We start from the raw sequence: 13,136 nt of genomic DNA, 5'->3' as shown, positions 1-13,136 counted from the left end.
GCGCGGGCGCTCGGGCGCGGGGCGCGGGCCGGCCCCGGGGGGCTCGGGCGCGTCGCCTTCTTCCCTGCGTTCCTCCTTGACTTTCACGTCGCCCTGGGGCCGCTCGGCCGGCGCCTCGGGCGGCTTCCCCGGCTCTCGGCCCAGGAGGCCGGCCAGGCGCAGGCTGTCGCCCAGGGCCGCCTTGCTGTAGGGAGACGGCGGGCGCGCGGCCGGCTTGGCGCCGTCCTCCCTGGCCGGTGAGCGGCTCTCCTTGACGCGGGGCTCGGCCTCGCGCTCGGCAGGGACCCCGGGCCGGCACGGCTCGCCCTGGCCGCGGAGCAGGAAGCTGCTGACCGCGTAGCCCACGGGAGCTGCGGGCGAGGCCCGGCTCAGCAGGCGCGTCTTCTCCAGGAGGTCCCTGGGAGTGAGGAGACAGACACCTCACTCAGGCTCCGCCCAGGAGGCGCTTTCAAGCTGTTTGCTGCCAAGTTCCCACCCTCCAGGACCTCAAGATCCCTCGGGGTGAGTGTGTGGGGGTGGGAGGTCCCTTTAGCACCCTGTCTGTCAACACATGGTAACAAACCCACACCCTCACGAAGGACCCCCAACACCCCACGCCTCCCTCCCCTCGATAAACTGCTGGAAGCCAGCTTTGCAGAGCTCTTCCCGCATACCCAGGCGGCTAGGCCGGCAGGTAGACCCTCAGTGAGGAAGTCGGGCCCAACCAAAGTCACTGCAAGGGTAGGACCCTGGAGTCCCGTCTTGGCCATGGCTGACCCTAGTTCTCCTTCACGAGGCCGAGTCCGGGGACAGGGAAGAGGTCACGGCTCTCAGGACTGGTGTATGAACCGTGGCCTTGGCTGGGGACGCTTCTCTGCTCTTGTCCCCTCGGCCAGCCGGCCACAGCTCAAAAACCCTCAGATTCCAGACTCTGCTGCGGACTCTGGACTAGGACTCCCGCCTCCCCTGCCCCAGCCTAGTCCTGCTGCCCAGGGGCATCCTCCCGGCCAGAGGACTCCCCCATGGGCGCTCCTCCCAGACCTGGCCCCCACCTGGAAGATGCAGGTGGTTCCGTGGCCCTGCTAACCCGAGCTCCCTGCAGAGGGCCTACTGTGGTCAACAAGCCAAGTGTCCCGGCCGCTCCTTCCAGGGGTGGACCCTCCCCTCTCTGGATGGCCCCTGCCCACATCCTGCCCCATCTGGGACTCTCCCCTGGCCTTGCCCAGCCCTGAGGGTGCAGCGAGGGGGGGTCATCAGGGCAGAGCCCTGCAAAGCCGGCAGGAGGCCACAGGAGCCGGCTGGGTGCCACTCACCGCTCCCGCTCCTCCCTGCCCTTGTCTGGCTCCCGGTCGTGGTTGGTCAGGGCTGAGACCCGATCGGGGTCCACAGGCTTAGGCCACGGGGGCGGTGTGGGGAAGGAGGGAGGCGCCCGGTGCAGCCGGTTCCAGGCCTCGTGGGGGCTGGGCAGGCCGTGCAGTGCGGAGCTCTCCTTGGGGGCGAAGATGCCGCTGCCCTGAGCTGGAGGGGGGCGGGGTATGAGGCCAGGATACCACTGCACCTCTGCCCAAGGAGCCCCATCCCTGCCCAGGGCACCCCGTGGAACCTCAGGGCTGCTGGGGGGGGTGGGGGGAAGCACTCCATTCCCACGTGCTGAAGGTGTACCCCAGGGGGACAGCCAGAGGGAACCAGTCAGCTAGGGGTCAGGGTGTGGCCCAAACCCACGAGGAGCTCCGGCGTGCACGCAAGTGAATGGGAAGCAAGCACAGGGGTCACTCACTCAGTGCGTGGCTCCCCAGGCCTCCGAAGGCGTTGCTGCCCAGGCTCCCCAGGCCCCCGAAGGTGCCTGACCTGCCGAACGGGTCTGTGGGGACAGCGGGGCTCAGGCTTCTGCGTGGCTCATGCCAGAGCTCCCATGTGACTCATGTGCACCAGGACCTGTGCTGTGACTCCAGCAACTGCTACCTATACAATCTGAGGGTCACCTCCCCACCCACCGACATCCCCTGCCCCAGCCCTGAGGTCTGCAAAGACCCAGGCCGACTTCAGGGACCTGAGAGCACCTACCTGTCAGATGACCAGAGGTCAGGAAGCTGCCGGGATGGGCCGAGGGTCCGAACGGGTTGGTGGCGGGGTGGGCTGCACCTGTGGGGCGGGGTGGTGGAAGCCTGATGTACCGGGGCCTCTTGTTTGTGGCTCGTTCCCAAGGCGGGGCCACCCCAGCTTCCTCTGGGGATGTCCACACCTCCCACCGGAAGCACGCCGAAGGGGGCAGGTGGTGGTGGAGCCCCTGGGGAAAGGGGCACAGAGAGCCTTCAAGGCTGCCCTGAAAACGCAGACGGGGAACCTCCAACTAGAAGCTAATGTGTCATCGTAGCCACGCAAGTGTCCTGGTGCACAGCCGCCTGTGTCACGGCTGAAGACAGCAGCTCCTCCCGTGGGGTCCCCCGCCACAGCCCACAGGTGTCTGCTCTGCCACTCATCCGTGGCCCTGCCCTGGCTCTCCTGAGACCCCCTGACCCCACCCCAAGGGCAGCAAGTGGAGAAGGGGCACTGGGTCAAGGGGCCCGGCCTTGCCGCTAGGGTGGGACACACGGCCTCTTTCTCGAGGGTGGGTTTCCGGCGAAGACCAGTGATGAGGCCACCGGTCTCTCCGGCGTCCCCCATCTTGGGAGACCCCCACAGGGGAGCGTTTATGTTTTTGCTGGGCTGCCGCAGGCACGGAGCTCCCCCACCAGAAAGCTAAACCCAGTCCTGAATGACCCCCGGGCCAAAGAAATCAAACAGGAAATCAGGAAACGAGAAGTGGCTGGCCCAGTGCTAACGAAGGCGAACACCAGCGTGGGGGTGAACCGTCGCCTGGAAAGAGCACAGGCAGCGAGAAAAGGCCAACGAGTCAACGGGCCAGCTTCCAGCTCATGCTGTTTGGCGGGGGGCGGGGGGCGGGCGGAGGCAGAGAGGGAATCCCCCAGCCATAGCCTCGGGACAGCGCCCCTTGTGGGGGGCATGTCCTGGGCGTGTGGACCGCACAGCAGGGCTGCAGCGGGGCCAAGTGGGGAGCCCAGGCTCCTGAGCACACCCAGCTCGCGTCCCGGGGGCTCCAGGGACTGAAGCCCAGACGGGGTCTGCAGAACGCCAGGGCGTTGGAGCCAGGGGCCGAGACGAGCCACCACGCTTGTGCAGGCCCCGGGGGACCCTGCCGCGCCCATCCACCCAGCCTGCTGACAGGCCCACCCTCACTGTCCACGCGTGTCCGTGCGACCTGGCTGCGGGTGGAGGTGGGCCTGCGTGAAGACGGGGAGGGGGGGTGGAGGAGGGTGGTCAGGGCGGGCTCTCTGGACCGGCTGCCCGTCCCTGAGGAGGTACGAGAACCGCGTGGGAGCGCACACAGCCTGGGCCGAGGCAGCCGACCTCAGAAAGGCCTGACCTCAGAAAGGCCTGCTCGTGAGTCCGGGAGCTCGGGTCTCAGGAGGGAGGTTTCTCCCCTTTCTCGGACAGGAGTCCCTCCTGAACCTCGCTCACTCGTGCAGACACTGGTTCACACGGAGCACCGCCCTCCTGGGAGCCTGTGGTTTGGGTGTGTGCGGGCCAAGGTGCCCACAAACACCCTGGGCCCTGGGTCCGTGAGCAACCCTGTGAAGCACGTGTTGTCCCGGGACCCCATAGGACGGCGAGCCCTGCGCCTGGCTTCCGCTGATCTCGCCCCACATGCCTCTCCCCTTCGCCCACGTGCTGCGTCCCTCCCCTGTGACACGTGCTAGCTGTGGGGGTGACCTCTACTGAGGTGGAAGGGCTGTTCGTGACCCTCGAACCCAGGGGTGCTCCTGGGGCCCCAGCACAGCAGGCACCCGGCAGTGCAGGGCGGACGCGGGAATTCTCGGGGCAGGGTCCTGCCGTTCTGAGGAAGGCGGTAGCCCTTCCTGAGAGGGAGGTGGGGCTGGGGGAGGGGCAGTCTGGGTGCCGGGAGGACCCCTGGCCCTCCTGGCCTCAGCAGGGACGAGGGAGAGCCTGGGCAAGTGGCAGAGACCGCCGGAGGGCAGGGTGGGGCAGACTTGCAGCGTGAGCAAAACAAACTTTGCCGAAGCGTCTAGAGGGGTCCTGCTCCAAGACCCGCCAGAGGGACCAGGCAAAAACGCCCCCGCCCGCCGGACACCCCCTTTCCTCGTGCTCTGGACGGGGCGCCTTACCCGAGCCGGAGAAGAGGGGCCGGGCCAGCTCCTGTGGGTACTGCAATCCGGCAAACACGCCCGGGGCGGGGGGTCTGCTGGACAAGTCCAGCTTGGCGCCCACCTCCGGCTTGTGGGGCTCCAGCTGCACCTGCTGAAAGGGACAGAGCGTGCGCTGGGCCTGCGGCCTGGTCGGCCCCTGACCACCACCAAGCGTGTGACGCCACCTGGGCACTGGTCCCAGTGAGGCCTCGTGACTCAGCACGGAGTGCGGCCGTGACAACGCGTGCTGGGCGCAGGGGGTGTTTCGTGAACTGCTCTTTGAAAGCTGTGTGTTTTACGCTAAAGCAGATCTCGGTTTGGATGTTGCCTTTTCGTTGGAAATACTTTACCTGGGTTAAGATTTTGCAAAGCTGAGCTGAAACGTACCTACGTTGTTTTAAATGTGTTTAAAAGCTCCCCCGTGACTGAATTTGGCATCACTAGTAACATTTAAATTTATCTAAGTTAAACAAACCGAGAAAGCCCGCGCCTCAGTGCTGAAGGCCACACCGGGCACAGGGGCCGGGCGAGCGCTTCCTGGTTCCACTGTGGTCCCGCAGCCCCTGCGGCCCCCCCAGCCCAGGCGGGGGCACCCCCACAGTGCTGCTGCGTGTGGAGGCCGCCCCGCCCCTTCCCCACCCCCAGGGTTACGCCAGGACACCTGCGGAGGGCAGCACCCAGCGTCTCGTGGCAAGCCCCTGCCGACTTCTCGTAGCCCCGGGGACATGATGGTTTTTGAAAGCCGCGCAGGGAGGTGGCGTGTGTGTGTGACCAGAGATGTGTGGAGGCGGGGTGGGGATGGGGCGAGGCCCTTGGCTGCCCCCGCCCCGGTCTGGGTGGGGGCGGGTCCCCCAGCTGGCACCACCCACCCCTCCCTAACCACAGCCCGGGGTCCTCCTGCGTGGTCCCCAGCCAGACAAGGGCGCATCAGGGACGCCCTGGCGCTCTGCCCGTCGGCAGCAGGAGCAGCTGGCGCTCACCTTCGTCTTCTGCTGATGCCGAAAGATCTGCCAGGCGATCTGCACGTGCATGGCACACCACTTGCCAGGTTTCTGTGACGGGGCGGGCCACACACTCAGCTGCACAGCGGGGACCTCTTCACCCTGCTCCCCCCACCCCCAGAGTCCTGCCGGCACAGGCACCCCTGTGGCCATCCAGGCGGAACCCAGGATCCTCCCCAGCTGCGGGCCTCCCCGAGACCCCTTCCTCCCAAGGAGGCGTGCACGTCCACGCAGACGCGTGCCACACACTCACCCTGACTGCCGTCCGGTATGGGTCAGACACCTACCGTTGAGAGAGAACAAAGAGTTAGGTCCAGGCTCTGGGGGTGGCCGGGTCCCAGGGCTGGCGGTGGGGGACGGACATGCCCCACAGCAGCCACCCCCTCCCCCAGCGAGGGGCACTGGGCCGGCTGGGGTGACCGCAGGGAGGGACGGGCACTGTCGCACCTACCCCGGGGGCTTTCTGGAGGAGGGTGTGAACAGCACTGGCTCGACCCGTTACCTCGATTGGGTTTGAAGTCTGAAGGGAGAGAACGGGGTGTGAGACAGCTGCAGACCCCAGATGCCCAAGTCCACCTTCCACACTGCCCCCCTCACCCCACAAGGGGAGGCCTGGGTTCCTACATCCTCAGCCCAAGGGTTTCTGCAAAGGTGGGAAGGGGCTCCCGACACAGTCATGCCTGGGTTGGGGGGCTGAAACAGCCCGGCTTCAGGGAGGGTCAGAGAAGCAAGCCCAGTCCTGCCCGGGGCCTCCTGTGGCACAGACAGCCCCGTAGCGGCCACCCCACACGACCTCACCTCTGCCCCGGTGCTCCTCACCCTGGCCTTGAGCATGCCCAGGTGAGGAATAAGCATGCATGAAGCATGGCTCCCGCCGTCCCCTGGTGCCCCACCCTGCTGCCGTCTAGACCGGGGGGTCCCGCCGCGGGGCTGCACAGACGCATCCCACCCGGAACGCTGGCTCACCCCCACACTAGGATCGCAGCACGTGACTGCGTGGTGGGGCCTCCCGCTGTGCCCTGAACCCTGTCCCACCCCAGGAGCAGCTGGTACCTTGGGCTGAAAAGCACCCTGTAGGGACCCAAAGGGGCCTGGGTGTGGGAGCAGGGTGGGCAGTCCGGGGATGGCAGAAGAGAAGGATGGGAAAAACTGCAAGAGAAAGAGGGGAGCGTTCCGGGGGCCCCGCTAGGAGCACGGACATCCCGGGTGGGGGCCGTGGGGCCCGGCCCCCTGCACTCGGCAGAAGGTGCCCTGACAAGGCCTGAAGGGCGTGGCTCCACCCTTCACCCGCCCCCTCCAGCCCATGGACCAGTGCAGTGACCACGAAGGACACTCACGTTGGAATGTCGGAAGTAGGGGCTGTCCAGCTTGGGTGCGTATTTGTCAAACTGGAAGGGAAAGAGGTGGACGTGAGGCCTCCCGAGCCTGCCCACACCCTCCACGGGGCCCAGCACCCGCGTCCCCGTTGGTCAGCCAGTGGCCCGGATGGCTGTCCTGCCTTCTGCAGCTGGTAGTCTGCGGCCAGCTCCCTGAGGGCATTTCCAATGGCCTTGAACTGGCCTCTTGGGCTCAGGTTCTCAAACTGGGTGGATCTAAGTAAGGGGCCCCTGTTCTAACGGTCCCACCGTGGGAGTTGCAAACTGGCCGGTCTGGACAGTCTGAACCTATTCCTGAGGCCCAGGAGGTGCTGCAGCCATGACGGGGGGTTGGGCGCCCAGGGCCAGTGGTCAAGCAGTGAGATGCCCCCAGCAAACTGGCCCAGCGCCCAGCAAAGCCTAGTGGGGGTAGACTCTGCCCCACGCAGCAGCTGGCTCAAGAGACGAGGCCCCAGGCCCCACGGGAGGGCATCCTGGTTCCCCGGCCCCTCAGCCCTGTCTCCGGACCTGCTGCAAACTGAGACTTGCAGACCCTGTGTGGGCACAACTGGCCCCAAGGCCACATCACCTGTGTGGATGTGGGGGCACCCGCCCAAGCCCAGGACAGGGAACCTCATGACATGACGTCACCCAGAGGGGGGCCAGAGGGAGGGGCCAGAGGGACAGACGGACGGCAAGGGCCGGCGTCGGCCTGCGTGCGTGCGGAGAGCGTCTGCGTGTGCCTGCTGTGTGTCCCGCCGCCCGGGCCGCCCCCGCCCGCCCGCCCGCCCGCGCGCGCGGGGGGAGGGGGGCCTACGCACCGGCGGGGGTGCGGCGGGCTGCAGGAGCGGCGTCGGGGGCAGCCCCGCGGGGAAGGGGGCAAATGTGTGTTGGTGCTGGTGTGTGTGCTGGTGTGTGTGTTGGTGCTGGTGGAACTCCGCCCGCAGCAGAGCCCCCGGGCCCAGGGGGGCGCCGGGCCGCTCAGCGCTCTGGACCAGAAAACGCGCGTTCAGCTCTTGCCTGAGCAGCTCGTGATCTACAAGAGAAAAAGAGAGAGAGACGGAGAGGCACGTCGGCCGCGGGCTCCCGGCGGGGCGAGGCGGATAGTCACCTGGCACTCCCGGTTTCGGCAGGCCAAGCCGTGGTGGCCGCTCGCTAGGTGCGGGCCCCAGGGTGGAGGTAAGAGAGGTGCCTGTGACCAAGTACCAATCAGAATCCCCGAATGAGGCTGGCAATACATGATTGGCTGGCTGAATGAGATCAACAGGCTGGCATCTAAAGGCAAGAAAGAACACCGTGAGCCGCCGGGGGGCCCCCAGAGCCGGCCACAGGGGAGCCCTGCCCCGCCGCCCCCCCACCCCCACCCCCGCCCCGCCGCCCAGCATCCTGGTCCCATTCCGGGGCACGGAGCTGCCCCAGACCTGAGTTGGGCCGCTCAGAATCATAAAAAGAACTTGGAAACAAGACCCACGGGAAAAGAAGTCTTCAATGACCCGAGGTTCGGCTTTGAAGGGGGCGCCCTGCCGGAACCAAACGGGGAGAGAGGCCAGACGGCCGCGGTTCACCTGGAGACCCTCCTACTCCAGGACGCGCTCTACACGCCCCCCACAGACCCTGCCACACGAGGGACGAGCAGGTCCTGGAAGTCCCTATTGGCAGTGGAGCAGCTCCAGGCGCCCCTCCCCTTGACCGGGCCTGGCCAGGGCTCGGGGCGGAGCCGAGGGCTCGGTGTGGCCGCGTGCACGACCCAGGTGCAGGCAGGACGCCGCGTCTGTACTGGGCGGTGGGGCCCCCTTGGGAAAGGCAGCCTGCGGGGCCCAGAGCCCTGCCATCTGTCCATGGGGTCCTTCGGCAGGTGCGGGGTGGGGGCCTCAGGAGCCGGCACCCCTTCCCCGGGGCGAGGCCTCCCCACCTGCCCAGAGGCCAGGATCAGAGTGGAGGGGGACAGCGACCCCGGCCCCAGCCAGCACCTACCGGCAGGGTGTCCTGGGATGACCAGGCTGTTGGCCGGCAGCGCCGGGGGCGGGGGCAGTGTCGGGGGGGCGGCGAACATGGCCGCCGCGTGGTGCTGGTGCTGGGCCTGCGAGCGGAGCGCCAAGTGTGAGGTAGACAGGTGGGGGCCCGGCCCGAGAGGCGACAGGGACGCGTGCTTCGCGAGCCCGAGGCTGGCGCTGCTGCTGGCGCTGCTGCTCCTGCTGCGGGGACGCGGGGGCTCAGTGGCTGCGCGCGGGGACGGCGCGGCCCCGCCCCCCGGCCCGACCCCGACCCCGCCCACCTGAGGCTGTGCAGGCCGTTGTGCGCGGCCTGGCCGGGGCCCGCGAAGGCGCCCAGGGGCAGAGGCACGTGCGTCGGGAGCGGGGCACGGGGCTGCGGGGGCGCTGGCGGCGGCTGCGGGGTGAGGCGGGGCAGGGCGGGGGCTTCCTTCTTGACCGGCCAGGGCGGGCTGGCCGGGGCGTCCGGCGCGGGGCCGGCGGGGGGTGCGGGGCTGCGCACGGCAGGCAGGAAGGGCGGCGGCTCCGCGCTCAGCTCACGGCTGCGCTCCAGGCCCGAGACCTTGGGCGGTGCCCCGGCCTTGGCCTCGGCCTCGTCGCCCAGCGCGGGGCCTGCGGGAGAGAGAGAGGGCGGAGTGAGCTGGGCCCACGCGGCGAGGTCCTGCCCTCGCCCCAGCGCGCAGGGCTGGGGCTGCGGCTGGGGAGCTGGGGAGGAGGAGGGCTGCCCGCGCAGAGGGCCCGCAGCAATCCCTGCGCGGGCCTCACGACCCCACTTCACGGAAGGGAGACGAACGGCAGCACAGGATCGGCCCCAGCAGAGCTCCGGCCCCGAACCTGTGCTTCCCGGCCTCGGCTGCACCTCCACTTGTTGCCCTTGCGACCGAGCGACACGCATGCTAGTGACCTTTTTTCTGGAACCACCCGGGTGACCCATAGCCTGAGCCCTCTCTAGGCCCATGACCTGGGGGGAGGAAGCTGCTGCACCCCCCCCCCCCCAACATCCGCTGTCCCTCATCACCTACCCCGGCAGGTCCACCTGAGGCCGCTCCCTGGGAACCCAGCGTTTGTGCTCAGGTGTGCTCATGACCTTGAACTGCCACCTACTCACTCCAAACCCTCCTTTCCAGGCAGTGTCTCAGGTTACATGCCCCTGGGGCCCAGTAGGTTAAGAAATACCCTAAGCAGGCTAGGCAGAGGGCATGTGTCCAGGCCAGAGGAGGCTTTGCCTCGAGGGGATGGCAGCCCAGTTTCCCAGGAGTGGAAATCAGGTCGCTGAGTGTGGTCACCCTGTTTGGGCTGCTGGCGGACCTCACGTCCTCCAGGGGCCCATCCCCCCTGCAGCCACATGGCTGTGGGACCCAGGCCAGCAGCGAGACCCGAGGACTCTGCTGGAACTGCTGGGGAGTCTCTTCCCTGGCAGAAACAGGCGGCAGCAGGAAATGGCTCCTCCTGCGTCCTCTACAGTGACATCTCCCTCCTGAGCCACCACCTCATCGGTTTGCTCAGGGGCAAACCAGGGGGAGGCCACCGCCGCTAGCACTGCCATGAGAACGGGGAGCGAGCACTGCTGGCTTCAGCCCATGGGTCACGGCACGGCCTCTGCCCACACACAACAGCCTGCGGGGGCCGGCCGGCCCCTTGCACAGTGAGAGCAGCCACCTAAGAGGCAGGTGTGGGCCATGCAGACCGGTGGCCCCAACCCTCTGGCCCTCCTGGAGCCTCTCCCCTCACTGGGAAAGCACGAGCAACTCTTGATCACCCCGGGTGTGCACCTGCCGAGGCCCCTCAAAGCCTCGACTGGTTTCCTGAGCTCTGCCTGCAGCAGTGAGGGACCCGGTAGTGGGCCGAACTGTGCCAAAAAGCTGTGTCCAAGCTGTAATCCCTACTACCTGTTGATGTGACTGAATTTGGGAAAAGGGTCTTTGCAGATGTCACCAAGCTAAGAATTCTGAGATGACATCAGTCTGGAATGGGGTGGGCCTTAGATCCAGGGATGAGTGCCCTTGTAAGAGAAAAGGAGGCGGCAGCCAGGGAGGTGGGAGGGATACGGCCACAAGCCCAGAGACCCCCAGAAGTCGAAGAGGCAGGAAGGAACCTCAGAGTTTTCAGAGTGTGGCCTTGCCAACACCTTCACCTCAGACTTCTGGTCTCCAAACCTGTTGAGAGGGTAAGTGTCTGTCCATCTTGAGCTGCCCAGCTCGTGATCGTTTGTCGAAAAGGAGACAGTTCTGTGTTACCCCCAGTGTGAAATGCCAGCAGAGTGCCTTTCTCTCCCTGGACCTGTCTGGCATCCCCAACCCTGGATGCTTGGCTGAAATGCTCTGACTCGAGCGAGGACGAGCCTTCTCCACTTGAAAGCACGTGGAGGCTGTACCCTGCTGCATGGGACCTGTTGCTGCAGATGCCCGTCTGCATGTGCCGCAAAGCCCGTCCTGTGCAGTCATATCTGGATGTAGTCTTCCGAGCAAAAGGGCCCCCTCTCCGTGCTGGGTCCAGTGAGCCCCCCCTGGGCCACAGCTGGTACTGGCAGGCTGGATTACAAAGGCCCCTCCTGGCCTTGAATGGCTGGATGCCGGGGCGTTCGCTCTCTGGAGCAGTGCTGCCCAGGACAGCTTTGGGGCACCATGAAATGCTGTGCACCTGTGCCACCCGCATGGGGGCTACCGGCCAGAGGAAGGGCTGCTGTGCAGGGAGTCTAGTCACTTCATGTCAGTGTGAGTCACGTTTGCAGTGGTGGCACTGGTGGCCAGCCTACACTGTGGCAGGGGTGCCTCAGCAGGCCCCAAACCATGACCTGCCAGTTGTCCCCAGAACACCTGACCCCGTGAGCCTGGGGGAGGGTCTGGGAACATGCACTACTAACAGTCCCGGGGAAAGGGCAGGAACCCCACTTTGGGAACCACTCTTCCAGTGCTGGCCCTGATCCTGACTTCTGCTTTCCTTGTGGCTTTCGCTGGGGGGGGCTGTAAATCATAGCACCTAACTCCTGCCTCAGGCTCTGCATCCAGAATCCGACCCACAATAGCGCCTAACCTGGAGCCCACTCTCTTGCCCTGAGAGGCCCACTGCTCCCTCCGATGATGACTTCAGGAGTGTGTCCTGTCCCTTCCTAGAGGCCAGGAGGTGAAGCTAAGGAACGTGCTTACCTTTATCGGCTGCTGGGGCAAAGAGCTTCTCGGAGCCCACAGATGCCTGGAAGACAGAGAGGAGGATCAGAAACTAGAGGGAGCTGAGGGCCTGGGGTGAACTAGGCTCTTACCCCGGCCCCCAGGAAACAGGTCTGGGCAGGTTTTGTGCCTGCGAGGGCTGGGAAGAATGTGTCCTCCTGTGCCCACAGCCTCCACAGAGGAGGGCGAGTATGCCCAGGCCCAGCTTTGAGCAAGTGGGCACATAGGTCACTCAGCCTGTGAACCAAGGACGCCCTGCTCAGCAGAGATGTGGGGGCTCAGGGTGGCCCTGCCAGTGGGGGGCTGGGACCTGGGACTTGGGTGTCTCTTGGCAGTGTTAGACCCAGGGACCCGATGACTCCGCCGGGCCTGGGCCTGGAGGAGGGAGCAGAGCCTGGGACCGAATGGGCCGCGGGACAAAATGTGGTCACGGTTTGGCCCAAGTCACAGGTCTGGGGACCACGGCTGTGACGAGGTATCGGCTGTCCAGGGAGGAGCGTTCCACTCCAAGTGGTTTCTGATGGACCCCACCTATGAGCTTCTCCTCCTGGGGAGACACCCACGTGCACGCAGGGTTGCAGGATATTGGGGTGAGGACGTGGTCCTGGGTGGAGACCTCTGCCACGGCTCATGGGAAGGAGCTCCATTAAGACTGCCCTGACTAGACCTTTTTTTGCTACTTGATTTTTTTTACAGATTTTATTTTTTTAAATCACGGATTTATTTATTTTGAGAGAGAGCGAGTGGGGAGGGGAGAGAGAAAGAATCCCAAACAGGATTCAGCACAGAGCCTGACGTGGGGCTCGAACTCCCGAACCGTGAGGTCGTGACCCGAGCCCAAATCAAGAGTCAGATGCTTAACTGACTGAGCCACCCAGGCGCCCCTAACGATTTTATTTTTAAGTAATCTCTACACCCAACGTGGGACTCGAATTCACAACCCCGAGATCACCAAGAGTCGCACGCTCTTTCAACCAAGCCAGCCAGGCACCCCACTAGTTGACTTTTTTAAAAAAAAAGCTTCACCGGTGGTGCATCTGGGTGGCTCAGTTGCTTAAATGTCCGCCTCTTGATCTCATCTCGAGTCTCGATTTCAGAGTTAAAAATTAAGATAAAAACAGCTTCACTGAGCTAAAACTCACATGCCATACAATTTACCTGTCAAAGGTGACAATTCAGCGGTTTTAGTGTATTCACAGCACTGTCCCCTCGGTGAGGCTTAGGACATTTTCATCAGCCCAAAAGGAAACCTTGAGGTCTTCAGCCATCGCCCCAACCCGCGTGCCCCCTGGCTGCAGGACCACTGCCTCTCCAGCGTGCGCAGAGGCCCTGGGCCGCACTCTCACCGGCTGCTGTTGGTGGGTGTGGCCAGGCGTCGGTGACACCGGAGGGCACGAGGCCAGCCGCTATGACAACCAGAGAACACCTGGTGCTGGGG

The 13,136-nt window shown here is 65.4% G+C and overlaps 1 protein-coding gene across 1 annotated transcript in view; it reads right to left on the bottom strand.

Moving 5' to 3' along the window:
• Positions 1-6: 6 nt before the first annotated feature.
• Positions 7-13,136, bottom strand: part of LOC125915022 (fibrosin-1-like protein) — a gene marked incomplete at its 3' end in the record, with an annotated part of 20,762 nt that continues 7,632 nt past the window's right edge. Inside the window, exons 3-17 of the mRNA XM_049620645.1 lie at positions 11,678-11,723; positions 8,816-9,143; positions 8,515-8,735; positions 7,747-7,815; positions 7,362-7,576; positions 6,523-6,573; positions 6,239-6,334; positions 5,637-5,705; positions 5,439-5,468; positions 5,165-5,236; positions 4,164-4,296; positions 2,044-2,121; positions 1,757-1,840; positions 1,293-1,497; positions 7-397 (exon numbers count right to left, since the gene is read on the bottom strand). Of these exons, the coding sequence (XP_049476602.1) occupies positions 7-397; positions 1,293-1,497; positions 1,757-1,840; positions 2,044-2,121; positions 4,164-4,296; positions 5,165-5,236; positions 5,439-5,468; positions 5,637-5,705; positions 6,239-6,334; positions 6,523-6,573; positions 7,362-7,576; positions 7,747-7,815; positions 8,515-8,735; positions 8,816-9,143; positions 11,678-11,723 (2,088 nt within the window). The remainder of the gene's footprint in view (positions 398-1,292; positions 1,498-1,756; positions 1,841-2,043; positions 2,122-4,163; positions 4,297-5,164; positions 5,237-5,438; positions 5,469-5,636; positions 5,706-6,238; positions 6,335-6,522; positions 6,574-7,361; positions 7,577-7,746; positions 7,816-8,514; positions 8,736-8,815; positions 9,144-11,677; positions 11,724-13,136) is intronic.

The sequence above is a fragment of the Panthera uncia genome (genome assembly GCF_023721935.1).
Source record: "Panthera uncia isolate 11264 chromosome D3 unlocalized genomic scaffold, Puncia_PCG_1.0 HiC_scaffold_9, whole genome shotgun sequence".
Lineage (NCBI taxonomy): Eukaryota > Metazoa > Chordata > Mammalia > Carnivora > Felidae > Panthera > Panthera uncia.
The sequence above is the reverse complement of the archived record's forward strand: the minus strand, read 5'-3'. Positions and strand labels throughout refer to the sequence as shown.